General features: G+C 42.8%; 1 protein-coding gene across 1 annotated transcript in view; it reads left to right on the plus strand.

Annotated features, from left to right (window-relative positions):
- The first annotated feature begins 6393 nt into the window (after positions 1-6393).
- SPG7 (SPG7 matrix AAA peptidase subunit, paraplegin) overlaps positions 6394-17520 on the plus strand; it is a 33152-nt gene continuing 22025 nt past the window's right edge. Inside the window, exons 1-4 of the mRNA XM_081016578.1 lie at positions 6394-6677; positions 8123-8219; positions 9706-9795; positions 16230-16471. Coding sequence (XP_080872704.1) covers positions 6528-6677; positions 8123-8219; positions 9706-9795; positions 16230-16471 — 579 coding nt within the window. The 5' untranslated portion in view covers positions 6394-6527. The remainder of the gene's footprint in view (positions 6678-8122; positions 8220-9705; positions 9796-16229; positions 16472-17520) is intronic.

A 17520-nucleotide genomic window follows, 5' to 3' on the forward strand; every position in this document is an offset into this window, starting at 1 on the left:
ACAGAAGGACTGGTGGGCTCTAGCCACACCATGCCTGAGTGGAGGGATATGGTTTCTGCACCCCTACAGGACCTATGCCCTTGGCTTGGCAGGTGCCAACCTGGCCAACCCCTAGATGCAAGTTTTATGATGTTTTTTATTGCCACATCTGAATAGGCAGCTTCTGCCCCCCCCCTTTTTTTTGCTCCCTAAATATATTTGGCAGTAATAATTCTTCTGAAGAAGCATTAATGTTTCTTCTGGGTCAGAGATCTTGCAATAAATAGAGTGAAACTTTAAGCCTCCCATGAAGCAGCAAAGACCTTTTATTAAAGAAGGCCATCTAGCAGTTCTTGATTTTATACTCTGTGGAAGAATTTAAAGGTTCTTATAAGTTAAAATTAAATCCTCACAAGGGTGGATCTTTCTTGTTCAAGGATGAGTGCATGTGGAATTCATTACTATATAAAAGAGTCTTGAGGCATCTTTAAGATAAACAGATTTATTGTGGTGAAAACTATGCAGACTTACAATCTGGTTAGCTATGTCTACTCAGAAGTTGTTGGCATCTGTCTGTCTCAAGAGACAATGGAGTGTGCCTCCGGGTGTGAAATCAACCCACTGCGTTAGCAGCACCAAAGTGACTTATTCAGGGTGTAAGCCTGGGTAGTGTGTATAGAGGTCCTGGGCTGCCCAGAAGACAAAACCCCCATTTCAGCCTTGCCGATGTGGTCCAAAGGAAAGCAGAGCAATACGTTTGGTACTAGTTTGGCTGCATGAGTTGCCAGAAGTGTACAAGGAGCCATCCAACTGTTTTTGGGACTCTACTCCTGAATTGTGTAGGTTTAATCTTTAGCCTTTTATTCTCCCACATAGTTTAGGTAGCCAGAATGTAACAAGGACTGAGAGATGGGGGGGGGGGGGCTCATGTAATCTCACTGTAAACATGTGGTACAGTGACAATAAAGTATTTATATTTTCTATTCAGACATTTCCTGGGGTGCGGCCACTGTTTTATGCTGACAGTTTCTAGGAGCCATAGGTGTCAGCTGAGTGCAAGGTTGACAAACTACCCCAGAGGAAACAAGACATGTCCCCCTGCAAAAGTACTACCCCTCCCCTAACACCCCACTTAGAAGTACTATTTAATTCAATGAGCCTTACTTGCAACCCTAACCCCGCTTCATCCCATGCATTAAGTGCTACCTCCAGTTAACCAATCTACATAGATTATCAGTAGATAATACAAAATGTAAACAGTGAGGCCAAATGGTTGTGAAATGCAGTAGTCTGATAATTTTATGTAAAGCTTAAATGTATTTAAGATGCTAAACATTCCTAGCAGAAATAATAAATGATACTACAATCTTCCTAGCTTTATTGTGCTAATTTAACATTGTAGTGTGAGTTTTGTTACCAACTCAGTTTTAAAAGTAGGTAGCTACATATGGGAGAGGGAATGAAGTGGCTGGATATGGATTTTTCTTCACAATGAACTGATGTCCTAAGATAAAGCAGCTTTCTGCTTAAAACTCTGCCTTCTTTATAGCAATGTGAGATATTTATAAAACATGAGAGAAAACAGAGTAGACCTGGCATTCTTTAGAAGCAGACTATCTAACATCTTTGCAACAGATGACATGCACCCCAATCCTATCCATTTTTACTTGGAAATAAATTATGTTGGTTTAAAGGTAAGGGTAAAGGTAAAGGTACCCCTGGCTGTTAAGTTCAGTCACAGACGACTCTGGGGTTGTGGTGCTCATCTTGCTCTATAGGCCGAGGGAGCCAGCTTTTATCCACAGACAGCTTCCGGGTCATGTGGCCAGCATGACTAAGCCACTTCTGGCGAACCAGAGCAGCACACGGAAAGGCGGTTTACCTTCCCGCCGGAGCAGTACCTATTTATCTACTTGCACTTTGACTGCTTTCAAACTGCTAGGTGGGCAGGAGCTTGGACCAAACAATGGGAGCTCACCCCGTCACAGGGATTTGAACCACCGACCTTCTGATCGGCAAGCCCTAGGCTCACTGGTTTAGATCACAGTGCCACCTGTGTCCCTGTTGGTTTAGTTTGGACTTATTGCCAAATAAATATTGTAAACTTTAAAAAATAATTTTCTGTTAAATCTTCTCTAGTTGCTGTCAGCACAAAAGGCTTTTATTAAAAATTTAACTGGAAGTCATCTTGTTATTTCAATAAGTCACTTTATTTACCCTGATGTCACAGATTCATTCACTGTGTGACTCATTGTTGTTTAGTCCATTAGTTGTGTCCGACTCTTTGTAACCCCATGGACCAGAGAACAGAGGAGTATTAATGTATGGGAATTAAGTTCTGCCAAACTGACTTTAGTTTATTTACTAACTAGTGTATATTGATAGTGAACCTGGCTGAGCGTTCGTGAATAGGATTCTGTGGGGAAGTGGGTTCCCCCTTCTGCTTTTAATTGTCCATCTGTTACACTGTAATAATATACAGGTCTCCTCAGTAGTAAGATCTGTTGAGTTCAATGGAACTTGCTCACAGGTAATTGTATAAGATTGCAACCTTTGTCACTTGTAGCTCTAGTTGCACAACGTAAAGCACAATGTAGTTGACTGTGTTATTGATAGAGGCAAACAGGCTCCTGTGGCTAGGTAAGCATCTTGGTGTCTATTTTCTAAGCAGGAGGCATTGATCGTGTGATGGTCTCCTATTTCAATCGCTATTCTTATGCCACCAAATTATGTACCTTGGTTGGTTTGGGTGCAGCAGACTTACAAGTGCTTATTCTGACTTGTCTGCTGTCTATAATCTCTGAGACCCTTACATTGCATGAGTGGCAGTGCCATGGAATTAAACATGAAGTTCAGGCACTGGCATGAGTAAGGGTTACATTTATTGTCAAACAGTAGCTTCCTTTTTGCCTGGTTGCATCTCATCCTATACAATGTGTACCTTTTACAAAGGAAAAAAAAAACATAATTAGGGACAGCTGTAGAAACTGGCATCTGCCTCACTCTTAAATGATCTGCTTCAGATTTGAAGCCCATTAACTGTCCATAGGGCCTCTGTTGTAAATATAAGTAGTTTAATGTGGCCCCATAAGAAGACAAGTCTTTAGGATTTAACTTTAATACTCAATCTGTATTATTTTATATTTACAATATGGCTTATATTTATAGCTTCACCTGTGAAATGGTTCACACGACTGTTGCAGTTAAATTATTCTCATGACCAACTCCGTCCAGCAGCAGTAAAATCACTTTCAAAACACTGCCCTTTCCCCACCAATATCTTCCAATGATGTCATAGCTGGAGAATATCCCAGTAATGCCAGCCTGGATCAGGCTATATCTGTGTTATCTGAATACTGGATATGTTCCCAAAAGAAACCTTATTACCATTCAAATAGTATTGAATTAAGTCACCTTTTTTCAAGGTTGCATTTCACATGTTCAAATAGTGGATGCTAATGCTTGCAATTATGTAATCCATGTAGTACAACCCCAGCTATATTAATTTGGAACTGTTGGTATTAAGCTTTGTTCTGGAGCCAAAACAGATAGTACCCATGAGATGTTAGAATTACAGGCCTAAGTCAGGACAAGGTAGAAGGCATTATGAGGAACCTGGGATAATTGTACCCTGTTTTGCTTAGGGCTTTATCCCAATTGCTTTAGCATGCTTCACATATGCCAGTGCCTCAATGTTATTTGGGGCTACCTGGACATCCAAAACTTGATTTAAGCACCACACACAAAAAGTGTTGTGATTGTGAATACTGCAGTTCATTAAAGGTAAAGCTAAAGGGCCCCTGACAATTAAGTCCAGTAGCAAATGACTCTGGGGTTGTGGCGCTCATCTTGTTTTACTGGCCAAGGGAGCCTACATTTGTCCGCAGACAGTTTTTCCGGGTCATGTGGCCAGCATGACTAAGCAGCTTCTGGCGAAACCAGAGCAGTGCACGAAAATGCTGTTTACCTTCCCGCCAGAGCTGTACCTATTTATCTACTTGCACTTTGACGTGCTTTTGAACTGTTAGGTTGGCAGGAGTTGGGTCCGAGCAACAGGAGCTCACCCCATCGCAGGGATTCAAATTGCCGACCTTCCAATCGGCAAGCCCAAGAGGCTCAGTGGTTTAGACTACTTATTGACTAACAAAATTATTATTTTTAAAAAATCCTGTTTCTCTAGATAGAAGATGTGTTGTGTATGCAAAAAAGTATATGTCTGTTGAACTTCATACCTTCTAGTACTAGATATTTGTGGTGGAGGCAGAAGAGTAATATTTTTCAACTCACCTCCAGTCAAGTAACTTGCCATCCACCCCCATTGTTGGACCCCTATCATTAGTCAATGAAAAGGCACTTCTGTCATACCAGTTATAACTAAAGCATAACATGAAAACTAAAATAATCCTGTAATCTTAAGGATGCTCACTTGAAAATAACCTCCAGCAAAAGCAGTAAAATTTACTTATGAAAAAAAAGTGTGAATGCAAAATACACTATATTTTCCATAACCCTTAACATGTGAGGCAACACTCACCTCCCCTTGCCCCCACCCAATGCACATCTGTTCTGTTCCCCGACTTAATGGTTTTATTGTGCTCCCATATTTAATGTCTCACATTTCAGCAAATCACATCCCAATGTAGGGATGCAGATTTTGTCTGGCTATCAGAGTTTAATTGTAGCCACTTGAATTTAATGTCTATTAATGAAGCTGTTGATCGGTTAAGCCAGTAATACTGACTTCAAATATGATACAAAAAGGATATTTAGTAAAAAGACTCCTAGTTTGATTTGAAAATTTACCCAGACACATCCCAGAGGAAGCCAGTTAACATCCTGGGTGTGTCTGTCACAAATATGGTCACTGAGATACTTCAGTGGGAGAAGTGAGAGTTTTGCAACACTATTGTTGTTTGGGAGTGATTGTTGCTATGTTATCCCTACAGAAAATAAATTGTTTAGGGAAGAAGAGTCTGACAGCTTTCTGCCAGTGAAATTGTGAAAGCCTCACAGCACTGCAGACCTGTTCTTCAAGCAAATTTAATGGTTTTAAATTTGTACACGGAAGCATACCATTAACTTGAAGGTGACATCAGTGATCTTATAACTCTATCAACAGCCTTGTTCTGTTGCTCAACTCTTAAGAAATGTCTCCTGCTTACCCAGCTTTTTTTTTAATAAAAAAATTGCAAATTTAATCCTTTGCTTTTTCCTCATTTGTTTTGGGGGCCCTGGAGGGATCGAAGGTGTGTGTGTGTGTGTTTTGTGTGCAGGTTCAATAGGAGCCTCTGAATGAAGCTAACACCCTTTTAATAGCCCACATGTGCCCTACATGCAAATTTAAAACATACTACGCCCAGTGTGGGAACCAGAATTAATATGTGTTCTGTGATGCTGAACCTTCCCACTTCCTGTATTTAAAAAACCACCAATGTACTCTCTTAGTGTTGTTTGTTTTTCTAAAACTATTATAATTTTTCATTTTCTTCATACTTTATGATCCATTATCTGTTGTGCACTTTTAAACTTCTGACAGTGTGTGCATAAAACTATACATGCATGTCAATGTAATTATGATGACAAAGTAAATATGATGCATCATTAAAGCAAAGCTTGTGAATAGCAGTTATTGTGTCCAAGAAAATGAAGCAAGGTTTTGAAATCTGGTTCTCTGCTTTGCCACACACTTTTGATCTGAATGTACAAACCATGGCCTCTAGAAAGCTAGCTTTCAGCCTAGTTTCAGGATTAGAAAGCAGTGCCTGGCTGATGGAGTAGTTACTCGCCTTCACATAGCTATCTGTAATGTGTGCAGCAGCAAATTTCTAAAAGGTGGTGATATAGAAGGATATAGTGTGTAGTCAGAAATCTATTTAAATCCAAGTACAGCAGCTTAATCGGTTTGTGTATATTTCATCAGTGCGGTGTCAAGTTCAAGTCACTGGGGAAATGCTGCTGCTATCCTAGTTCCACAAATAGGCAGCTGAAACCACCTTCCTTTCACAAATATAGCTGAAAAACAACTTCACGCTTATTGAGCTGAAAGCGTTACAGAGTCCTAAACTGTCAAAGATGCAGTAGGGGAACAGATTGCAGAAAGAATGTACGATTTTGTCCCTTCGGTTTTATTCCCATCCTCAGATGGGATGGGAATTTAATGTTAAGTCTTAAAAAACAGTAATAATGACGAGCGAAAAAGCGATGTCCAGATATCTCCCTAGCTCCTCTCTCCCCCCACCCCGGGTCAAAAAGAAGAAATGCAAGTTTTGAAAAGTGTGTCTGAGGGGACGCGGCTGCACTTAAAAGAGTGCATATTTCTGGGCCGATCGTGGGCGAAGTCTGGGCCCCGCGTTTCCCTCCAGCCGAATTTCCCATTAGGTGAGAACAGCCAGGCGCGGCCATCTTGAGAGCGGGCTACGCTGAGCGGCTGCCAGCTTTTAAGATGGCGGAAGCCGCATCCATTCCAGCCTCCGCTCGGCTTTCTCGCCAGGCCCCCGCCTGGATCTCACCGTCCGCACTGGGGAGCTGAACAGCTCGGTGTCTGGACCATGACCGGGGCGGTCTCCTTGCTGTTGCTGCTCCGGAGGAGCTGCCGCCGCGCTCTACGACTGGCGCCGCGGGCTTTCCCGGCGGCCGAGCTCCGGGCTCTGCAGAGCGGCTGGCCCAGGACCTGCACAGAGGGTGGCGGCGGCCTTCAGGTAAGGCTGAGGCGGTGAGGCACCGAGGTCTCTTAAAACTGCCTCATCACCCGGGAGGAAAGTCACCCCCCCCGGCCTGAACCCGCTAAACCTGCCAGCTCCTGGTGGTGAAAGTCATGAGGGTTTTTTCTATTAATCACCCCCAGTTTCCATAGAACTTTCTGCAGCTGCACAACCAGCAAATGAGAGTGCAATCCTTTGCACATCTGTCCAAGAGAAAGCCTTATCAAGCTCAGCGAGACTTATTCCCAAGTAAGCGTGTATAGGATTGTAACCCCTGCCTTGGTGAAAAGTAGGATGTGGGTTGTACAGTACCGAAAAAGCGCGCGGGGGGGTGGGAATCAACGTGATATAGCGGAGAGTGTTCCTTTCGGACTTGGGTTCAAATGGTCTATCAGCCCTGAGTTGCAATGCGTGACGTTAGGCCATTCACTCTCTTGCAGCCTAACCTACTTCACAGGGTTATTGAGAGGATAAAACGCTGGGTGTGGGGGAAGGATGGGATAGGAAATGATAAGGCTTTATTCATTTACATTTATATCCCACCTACCTTCCGTCATGGAACCTAAGGCAGTGCATGTTCATGCCCAAAATAAATAATAATACCAAAAAAGTCTCTGCACCCAGAAAATTGGCGTATCAGGGGGAATCATTCTTACGTAAGCTTTTCCCTGACGTGCCAGTTTTGTAGATTGAGGGATTGGCTTCTTGCATCTTTGTTTAGAGCGCTTGTCTCTGACTGTTCAGAAATTAATCTCCTCCAGAATCAAAGTTTAACCATTTAAAAAATGCAATCATATAGCATGAAGCAAGAGTGTCAGGAGCAATCAAATAATAATAATGATAATAATAATAATAATAATAATAATAATAATAATGTATATGAAACATAATATCTCTAAGGGCATGAGCAATTAAAAAGATTCCAAAAATCATTGACTCCAAAAAGACAGCAGAGTTGGTGGCAATCAATAGTTTGCTGGTCTCACAGCGGAAAAAGCCCTATTGTGCTCACCATCCACCTTCTGGAGGTACATTCAACTATGCAACTCCTTGCCTGCAGCCATAAGTGATAGCCTTCACTCAGGCTTACCACCATGTCTAGGAACTAGGCTTGAGAGGACAGAGCCATGTCACATGTGTTTTGCCACTGATTCTTACAACATCTCTTGTAAATGTAATTAATTATTCCTATGCAGGATTGTAAGGTAGTTATTTTGCATTTAGTCTGGTATTGGGCATTCTAATATATACACCAGATATTCTCAGGAGGAGGAATTGGTAAACCCTGCTTTTGTGCTAACCACTCCTAGTGTGGCCTCCTGGCCTGTCAAAAAGTCCATCAAACTCCACCCTAGAAAGCCCCTGACTCCACCCATGACTCCATTCCCTGGTATCTATCCATGATTCCCTGTAACCCTTGCACTGTTCTGTTTCCTCCTCAGAGCCTTCTGTCTCAAGTGCTTTCCCCCACACCTGGAAGACTTTTTCGGTCGGTAGCAAAAAGCCAGTTTATCCCCTTCCGACTCTGGAAATTTCTGGGTGAGTAAAGAAAGCTTGACAACAATAGTGCCTTTACTGGAACTTATTCCTGCCATGGCAGTGACCAACATGTTGGCCATTGTTCTATTTCTTCCCCACCCCCAATTTTCTTGAAGTCTTAAGTGTATCGCTTCCTCAATTACTCAAAGCTGGGTGCACAAACAGAAGCCAAGTCTGAAGCCATTGAAATGCAAATGTTGAGCTCTGAATACACTGGACAAATGAATTGCTTTTTCCAAAGTGTGAGGGTTACATGGGAAATCACACTAGGCAGCTAAGGGATGGGCTTTTCTTGGGTCCCACCCAGGTGTGACCAGACTCACCCCAAAGAGTTGTGCCTCAGGCTAGGCTCAGACATTGTTCCCCCAACCAGGCTTTCCTGATATTCCCTTTAAAAAAAAAATATTCCAAAATAAAAAAACAAACATTTTGAAATTGCTAACAAGGCAATGTATATAACACATTTCCCCTCTTTATATGTATGTGAACATAAATGTAAGATCTATTTGCAACTTGGAGCTTTTCGTATGCTTCATCATAATATTACAGTTTATACTTTTCCAAAATCTGAGGAAAAGCTTAGGATAAATGTTGCTGAATTTGTATATGAGATAAAATCATGCCACACTATATAAAAATCAAATATTTTGAGCTTTGCCTTAGCTAATTTAAACTGGTAAACCAGTTTTTCTGCCATGGCTCTTTGGCACAGCTTAATGTGCCAAGTAGTCAATGTCAACAGTTCAGCAGTTTTCCAATTTTTGGTTGTTGCCCTGTGATCAGCAAGCAACAAATTTTATTAGTTCCTTAGATATCACTTTCTTGTCCATGCTGCTGGTTTACGTTTTGAGAAGAACCGGCCTACAAGATGTAAACTTTCCCTTGGTTGCTGTATCCTGTCATTACTTTTTTTCTCTTTTCCCCCCTAGCTGTTGCATGTCACAAGTTCAATCCCACCCATGAAAGATTTATTGCGCTAAGTCCACAGAAGCCTTGATTATTTATTAGAAGTATTTCACCCCACACTTCAGCTGAAAAAGCTTCTAAACCAGCTTTATATAAGATCAATAAAAACAGGACAGTCTGTCTGAGAACTGATAATCTGAAAGACACAACATGAAAGGAAGAGGGGATGGGAGGGAAAGAGGAAAATAACCAAACAGGCAGAAAACACAGAATTACATGATAGTTCTAATAATGGTGAGCTGGAATGGAAACAGCTGAGGGAGAGAAAGAGCCTCAGGGAGAGACCCTTCTTCCCATCTCTCTTTGTGCTTCAGCCTGTCTGAAGGAATGTATGCTTCCAGGAGAAGCAGGGAGAAGTTCTGTGAAGCTGGGCTCTTAGCAGAGTTGACAATTAACAAATGACTTTGAGATCTAATTCAACAGACATTATCAACAAATTGTATAGGAAAGTTTGAGAAATTTAAACCTTGTTTATTACAAGCTGAGATGCTCAGAACTCTGACTGTAAATCTGTTGACAGGTGGCACTGACTATTTTTCTACCTCTGGTTCTCATCGCAATGGCAGCGGTGGTGAAGGATCCAAAGGGAAATCTCCAGAAGAAGATGAGGGTAAGTACAAATAGCAGTTTTGCTCTGAAGCTTCCAGTCAGAAGTGACTACAACAGAGGTGGAACACTTTTTTGGCTCCATGGACTGGGCCTTTATCAGCATTGGTCTTATAGACCAAATTTGTCAGGTGATCTGACGGGGGGCAGGATACCCATCTGTCGATCACAGGACATCATTATGCTCTCACATGAATGCCAAGTGGGCGTATTAGCCCAGCTGTCAAAATTCCTCATGAGGCTTTGTGAGTCTTTCCCCTCCCCCTGTGAAACTGGAGATTTAAAAGGGGAGCACAGGGAGACTTGCAAAGGCTTTAAGACTGTGTCCACACTCCCATCTCAGCCTCCAGAACTTGATTGCAGTTCTTTTGAATATATACAGCTTTATGTATTTCAGGTATTAAAGCTATTTAGAAGCTAATATTAAATGGATGCCTTATTTTGGAGCAGAAACTCTTCTACTGAGGCATGTGTTATTGATCCAGCTAAAGTTTTTCAGAGTCTACACAGGCAATATTCTCAACCAATTTGCTTTTGCACAGATGTAACATTTTTGGAGTGACTTTCAGCTTGCTGCCTCAGTGGTTTTAGCATCGCTCCTGCTTTGGGTATCAAGTAACCATGCAAATATAATGAAGAAGGGGAAGCCTTCATCAGGGTGGAGAGAGCCATGCTGCTGGCAGGGAGGCAGTTAATATATTTTAACATTTAGCAGATGTTGGCTGTGTTAGAGGAGAGGGGAATACAGTGTTCATTGAAGAAGAAAGTTTTTTATTTTAATTAGAAAATGTTCTTGAAATATGCAGATGGGAAGGGATAGTCTTGCTAAATTATTTTTCTAAGGGGTACATGTTTGTGTTTATCAGCTGCTTATTATTTATGTGCCTTTACCCTAAGGATCCAAGGTGGGTTGGAACAATTAAAAAAAGTAAATTAAAACAGTTTAAAACAGCTTCCTAAAAATATACATCTCAGGGGTCAAGTCAGGGTAAAGATTATTTTCCAAAAGCTGTATAATGAATATGTCAGACTCGCCTCCATGGGGATGCACCCATCATTTTACTAGGACATTTTAAAACCTTTGAAATTTCAGGGAAACTGTTATGAGGATGAAGAATATTGGCTCTGGTGATATTATATGTGGCACAATGAGGTGGTGAAATGGACTGCACCACTTTAAAGTGCAAAGGGGTTCTTCCATTTTTGAATGCTCCTTTACATTAAAAATATTATGTCAATAAAGACCAGCACTGCAGGCAAAGGGATGAGATTATTGATGTATTGCAGTGTAATCTAGCTATGTCTACTCAGAAGTAAGACTTATTGAATTCAACAGGGCTTACTCATAGGTAAGTAGGGTTAGGATTGTAGCCTAAGTCTTCTGTTTTGCATAGAACTTTTACATGTGTGGGTTTTCAAAAACCATATCCCCTATCTGTGGGAAATCTAGCAGTCCTATTCAGGTTTTATTGCTCCCCATGATTCACATTGTACAAGGAGACAGCAGGGGCCCATTCGCTGACCCCACTGCATATCTGCAAAGAGGAAGCCTGCCAAATACCCGTAGGCTCTCATTTTGAGTAATCACACAATGAGAATAACACCTAAACAAGTTGAGCATTGCAGTCCACTCCACCACCTGATTCTGTTGCATCCCTAGATCTAGCCATGTGCACCTGAGTATTTAACTGTTTCCCTTCTAGGGAGAGGACATTGGCACTTGCCAGGGAAAAGCATTCTGAAGATTGGCAAGGCATTTGAGCAGAGTCTGTGCCAGGATTTGGGGGCCAGCGGGAGTATGCATGTGCCTCTTGCAGTGATAGTCCTGTCCCGCCACCCCCATCCCTCTGAAAATATTGCAGAGAGCTCCTTTAAAATTTCCTCTGCTGAGCTATAAAAAGATCACAAGGGCCTCCCACAGATGCTTAGCTTCAGAATAGCTTGCCCTCCCCCCCTTTCACACAACCTGCATTTTGAGGCTGAGCTGACCTGACAGTGCCCCCAAGTTTAACATCCCTCCCTTGGAGCTTTCAGCAGATTTCATAGATGAAGCTAAACAGCCGCAGTGGTGGCTGTATTCTGCCCCTCCTCTTTTTTCCTCCTTGATGTAATTTGACTCTGCATTTTAAAAAAGGGAAAGACATATCCTCCATAGAACAAGTGTGCATGTGTGCGTATCCCAGTGCTGAGAGACCAGAAGGGCTTCTGGGCAGGGAGCAGGCTTGCACTTTGGCTGCCTTGTGGCTGCAAACTCCTAGTGCTGCTCTCTTGGATAAAGGTGCTGGAAATGAGATGCTTCCTGCTCTTTCATGTGAGCCTGCAGTGCTGGTAAAAAGGCAAGAGGAAGCAAAGCATCTCCTCCCATTGTTCCTTTGCTTTGAACACTAGCCCTTCCTTCTGCGCTGTGTGCAAAGTGCAACAGTAGATGAGTGTCTCTTGTGGTCCAGAATGGGGATAAACAAGCAGCTTGTTGCCACTGGACCCAAGTGATTTCAAGCTAATTTCTTCTCCAGCAACCCATACTCTGTATTCGAGGCTAATGATCTGCCATGTCAGATCTTAGTTTTTAGTTTCTGCCCCTTACTATGCCACTTCACTGTATGCATTGTGTATTAAAAAGTGCTTAGACCTTTACAGTTCTTGCTGTGCTTGCTAAAACAAAAGCCCTCTGAGGCGGTTGTTACCATTCCTATTTTACAGATAGGTAACTGAGACAGTGTGTGTATGGGAGAGAAAGGAGGAGGGAGAGAGGCCAGGGCAGTAGTGGAACATGAATCTGAATCTGCAAAATCCAGGGCTAGTGTTGCACCCAGTGAGCCAAACTGCAGGATTCAGATGGAACAGGCAGTGTCAGGTTAGCAAGGAGATACCTAGATCCTGTAATGTGCATGCTGCTGTGCAAGAGGTGCTGGCTGTCACAATGCAGTCCCAGTTCACACCAGTCAGCAGTTAACTTCAGAGCAGGAATAGGGTCTGTTTTCATCATGACCCCTCTCCCAACCTCTGAGGAGAAGAGACACCTTCCTTATACTATAGATTGAGCTATTTACTAGGGAGAGTCTTACATTTGTTGCAAGGTCTTTTCAGGAGCTCCTACTATGAGTATGTTATGTTATGAGTATGTCCTTTCCGGTGCCTGAAAGGCTGCACAAAATAATATGCAGCAGTCATCTTGGCCAGGAGGTGTGGGGTTTTTTGACTTGACTTGTGTAAACCATGACCTACTGAGCGCTACAGCCTTTCCCCGCTTGTAATGGATGGATAAGTTGACTTTGCGAGGTGGAATCCTCCTCTGTGTCTTTGGGGGAAAGATCATCCCAGCAGTAATTATTTACAAAGAGTCCTGTGGCCTGTCATTGCAGCCCCTGCAAGCTTTTAATCATGGAGTTCAGGTTTGGGGTTAATGGCAAATCATTTCTTCATGAAGGCTTTCTGAGGCTGGAATGGGTCCCACAGCTGCTGACAAGAAGTGTCTCTTCCAGCTAGTATATGACTTATTTATGGAATGATTAGTGTGACCACTCTGCAGCGTTGGGATGTGAATGTGTGTGCTGTTTTGCTAAAAGTGGGGTCCCTTTGCTGGTGGCAGAGGCTCTGAGCAACTGGAAAGGATGGATGGCAGAGGGGGGCAAAATGCAGACCAGTGCAGGCAGATCTCTTCATCTGTTCCTCCTGCCGTTTTCTGGTGTACGGTACTTGTAGACAAGAACCATTCTATGGCCAGCCGGCATCTCTCTGAATATTCCCACAGCAGCCTCTGAGTTCTATCTCCACCTTATGAGAGAGGCCCAAGTGATGGGGGAAAGCCCTTTACAACTCTGATCAAAGAACACAGAGGGCACATCTGTTTGGATTGCCTCTGAAACCTAGGAGAGAGCAGTACTTTATCAGGATTTCCTCTGTCAGTAAAAAGAGGTCATTGCTTGCAAAAAGAAGTTGATTAGACCAAGATGCTTTGCTGGTATGGGTCCTAAAAATTGTAGAGCTCTGAACCCCATGCCTGACAGTGCTGGGGGCTCTCAAGCCAGAAAATACAACTGCAATAGCTTTCCAGTTGTCTCCTAAGCCTATGGGGAGGTTAATGAACTTAGAGGGTATTTGGGCTTTATATGTAGGGTATAATTTGTGGTAATCAGGATAAATGACATTAGTGTGTTGATGCTTTTTATGGACTTGGTAGATTAAAGTTGGTGCAAGCTTCCATGATTCACAGAACACCTCATCAGACAAAATATGTCTTTGGATCCTGGAAGCTCTTAGATGTCATTTTGGTTTTCTGAAAAAAACTAGTAAGCTTGGGTGCTAAGTAGATTTCCTCTTGGCCAAATGTGAGTGGATTTTTGTGTGCATATGCAGAAGTTCAGAAAAGCAGGTATTAAAGTTGTCCATACCTGTGATCAATAGAATCCCTTTTCCTTTTCCCTTTCCCTTTTCTTCTTTGATAAGTTGTTTAATGCACCCTTAGTATACACCTGGAACCCAGAAAGTAATCTCACCCCATACTCTGTAAGTTGTGGGAATCCTTCCCCCGAGTTAAGTTTCTGTGGGTTGTTGGGCTTTATTTTTATTTTTTACAATGTTGCTTTTTTAAAATTCTTTATTGGGCACTTGCTTGCAACTCCTGTGATAGATTTTCTCATTCTGCTGTAGCTGGCCCTTTCTGATATAACAAAGGACTGTGAGATGGTAGGAGAAGACAAAAGGGGTGTGGGCAGGGCATAGTTACTAAGATACTGGTGTTTGGTGAATGATGGCTTTATCTGAGAAACACTACTTTCCTCTAAGGGTGGGGGTCATTGGATAGTGAGGACAGAGCAAGCCATGAGTGAAATATGGTGCTGGATGTCTGATCAGGCAGCTCCAGCTTGGAATTGTGGATGAGGCTGGATCTCTGTACAGTGGGGTTTTTCTTTTTCTTTTTGCATCTGCTTTAACTGGTGGTGCTTGCTGATAAATGCCTTTGTTAACATAAATCTAATCTTGGCTACAGCAGATAGATTTTCCAACAAAACAGCCATGATTTATTTGGAAGGCTTCCTTAATGGCTCCGATGGATGATGCGCCATTGGCAGAGATGGGCAGCAGTTAGGCCATTCAGGTTGGATCAAAGAGCAAGGCAGGATGAAATGAGACTTAGAATCCAAAATAAGAAGAGTCTGCAGGATCAGGCCAGTGACCTGCAGATGCATCCACCAAGATGGTTTTCTGCAGATTTAGGAATGCCCCTAGCTCTAGGACAGCAGTGGAAAACATTTTACGTGTGGGCCTATTCAGGCCTGCCAAGTCTTCTCCATTTGGCCCACAAGGCCATATTGGGGAAGCCACAGACACTTTCCCTACACCTGACATCATATATGTTGGCAGGTAAAGACAAGGCCAGGCCCGGAGAGGTTTGCACCTGCAAAGCCTTGTGTGCAGCACTTTACAAGCACCAGCAGGTGGCAGATCACTGAGCCTTCCATGCACAGTGCTATGCAAAAATGGGTCAAACGTGGCCTATGTTGGGTGTAGGGAAATAAGTTCCCTATCCCTGCTCTAGGAATACAGTTGTCCTGGCTGAAGCTGATGGAATGTGGGAGTCCAAAGTCTCTGGAAGGCACTAGGTTGGAGAATCCTGCCTCAGAAGGGGCTTAGAATGCTGGACCATTACTTTCTAGTGTTGGCAGAAGTTGCAAGCTTTTGAGTGCTGCTACTGTGCAGTTTGCCTCCATTCATTTCAAAGTGTAGGAGCCCAATTCAGATCCCACATCCGTTTGAACCAAGTGCATGTTATGCAGAGCAGTAGGACCGGGTGAAGGCTGAAGAGCTTTCTCCGCATGATTCGAACGGGTTTTGCAAATTGTTCAATTGGTGCAAAGCTGCATCATTCATTCTATGTTTGTGATAGTGGTGTGACAGAAGGCATATTGCCCTTGTCTAGCCTATCATTATCTGGTTGAGCATTTAGGACCCTTTCTGAGAAAAAAATGGATCCTCCTGCAGAATGTGAGCTGTCTGGGCTGGCTCATGAGAGAGAACTGCTGAAACAGGCTAAATGTGGAAAGCTGGAGCTGGGTAGAGCAAATATTTGCTGGCTAATCGAATGCAAACTTCCCCTTTCCCTATGTGTGTTAATGTTGGAACTCCAGGTAGGCAGCTCCGTAAACATGCTCTGCTCCTGAGCTGTTGGCCTAGTTTGAAGCAGGCATTTTACATGCAGCTTTGCTGTGTGACCTTGCTCTTGGTCTCTCCTCATTCGGTCCCTGGAAAAAGGGGCTGTAATGTGATAGCACACTGCAAACCAGATGCTGCCTCTCCTAGCCCAGCTTAGCTTTCCTAGGAAAATGAAATGTGGAACAAAAAACAGACTGTGTGGGGGTCTGTGGCTTGGGGCATAATCAATCTGCTCTCCAGCTCGTAATGCTAATCTTGATGTGTTCTTATGTTTCCTCTCTCAAGAGGAAAAGAGACGCCGGGAGAGGGAGGACCAGATGTACCGGGAGCGCTTGAGGACCCTCTTTCTCATTGCCATCATCATGAGCCTGCTAAACTCCTTGAGCACCAGTGGAGGCAACATATCCTGGAACGACTTTGTAAATGAGATGCTGGCGAAAGGGGAAGTGCAGCGAGTTCAAGTGGTGCCGGAGAGCGACATTGTGGAAATCTACTTACATCCAGGGGCAGTTGTGTTTGGACGGCCTGTGAGTGTCTTTTTTCAGCAAGATCAGTCCTTAAAGTATTGCAAAGTATGCTAAGCAAAGACTTTTCCGTTTGGCCAACATTGATTGATATAGGAATGTAGGATTCAGGATTGGTAGTAGAAATTCCGCACACATTTAAGTTTCACAGATTTCTCTTGGTGTTGTGCCTGCCAAACAGTTGTGTGAACCTCCAAATGCTTCCATAGTTCTTCACCAGCCCCTAAATTGGCCTGTTGTCTTGGTCAACTCAGAGGTGGTTCTTTGAAAAATAATCTTGTTTTTCCCTAATCTGCTTTTTCTCCTCATAAGCAGAAAGCTGTCAAACTTCTGTGAAGTATTCCTGTATGGATATCAACATTAAGAATGCTTTTCTGATTGTTTTCATTTATCTGTTCATCTCCTTGTTCAGACAAGGAATATAACATAATATCTATGCTGAAATTTTTAGGTAATTCAGGTTAAGGGTGGGAAGACTTCAGATTTGCAGGATCTGCTCTTGTTTTGCTACTAGAACCTTGAGGTCCCCCGAATGAGCTTTGGGTGGAAGGATGATGCACACTTAGAATTCAGACCATGGTACCTCTGAGCACTTGCCTAGCCCCAGAACTTGTTATTTGTACTAGAATTGAACTTGCAGGAGTTTCACACACAAATCAAATTATGGTTTTCCAATGTGTGCTTTGTTTCAGCAGCTTCATTTTTGTTGAAAGTTAGGCTTTTTGGTTTTGCTATTTTTTATTTTTTTAAAAAAATTGGAATAAGAAATCTTTGCTGATTAGCTTAAGGTCACCCAGAGTTCACCCAGTAGATCCTGAAACACCTTCTGCCCATCCCTGCATTAAATAATTTGAGGAACAGAGAAATCTCTCACTGACTTTAGTGGAGACCTTTAAGGGAAAGCAGCTGAAGTTGCCTATGTAGAATCTAAATGAAACTATCACAGTGAATTTCATTGTCTTGGTTTTAAATGCAAAGTTTAAGCATAAGTCATCCTGATGACTTTCATAAACTGTTTCTCGGGAAACTCCACATGTTTATAAAACAGTATT

This window comes from Podarcis pityusensis (assembly GCF_964106645.2).
Source record: "Podarcis pityusensis genome assembly, chromosome: 8".
NCBI classification, from domain to species: Eukaryota; Metazoa; Chordata; class Lepidosauria; order Squamata; family Lacertidae; genus Podarcis; species Podarcis pityusensis.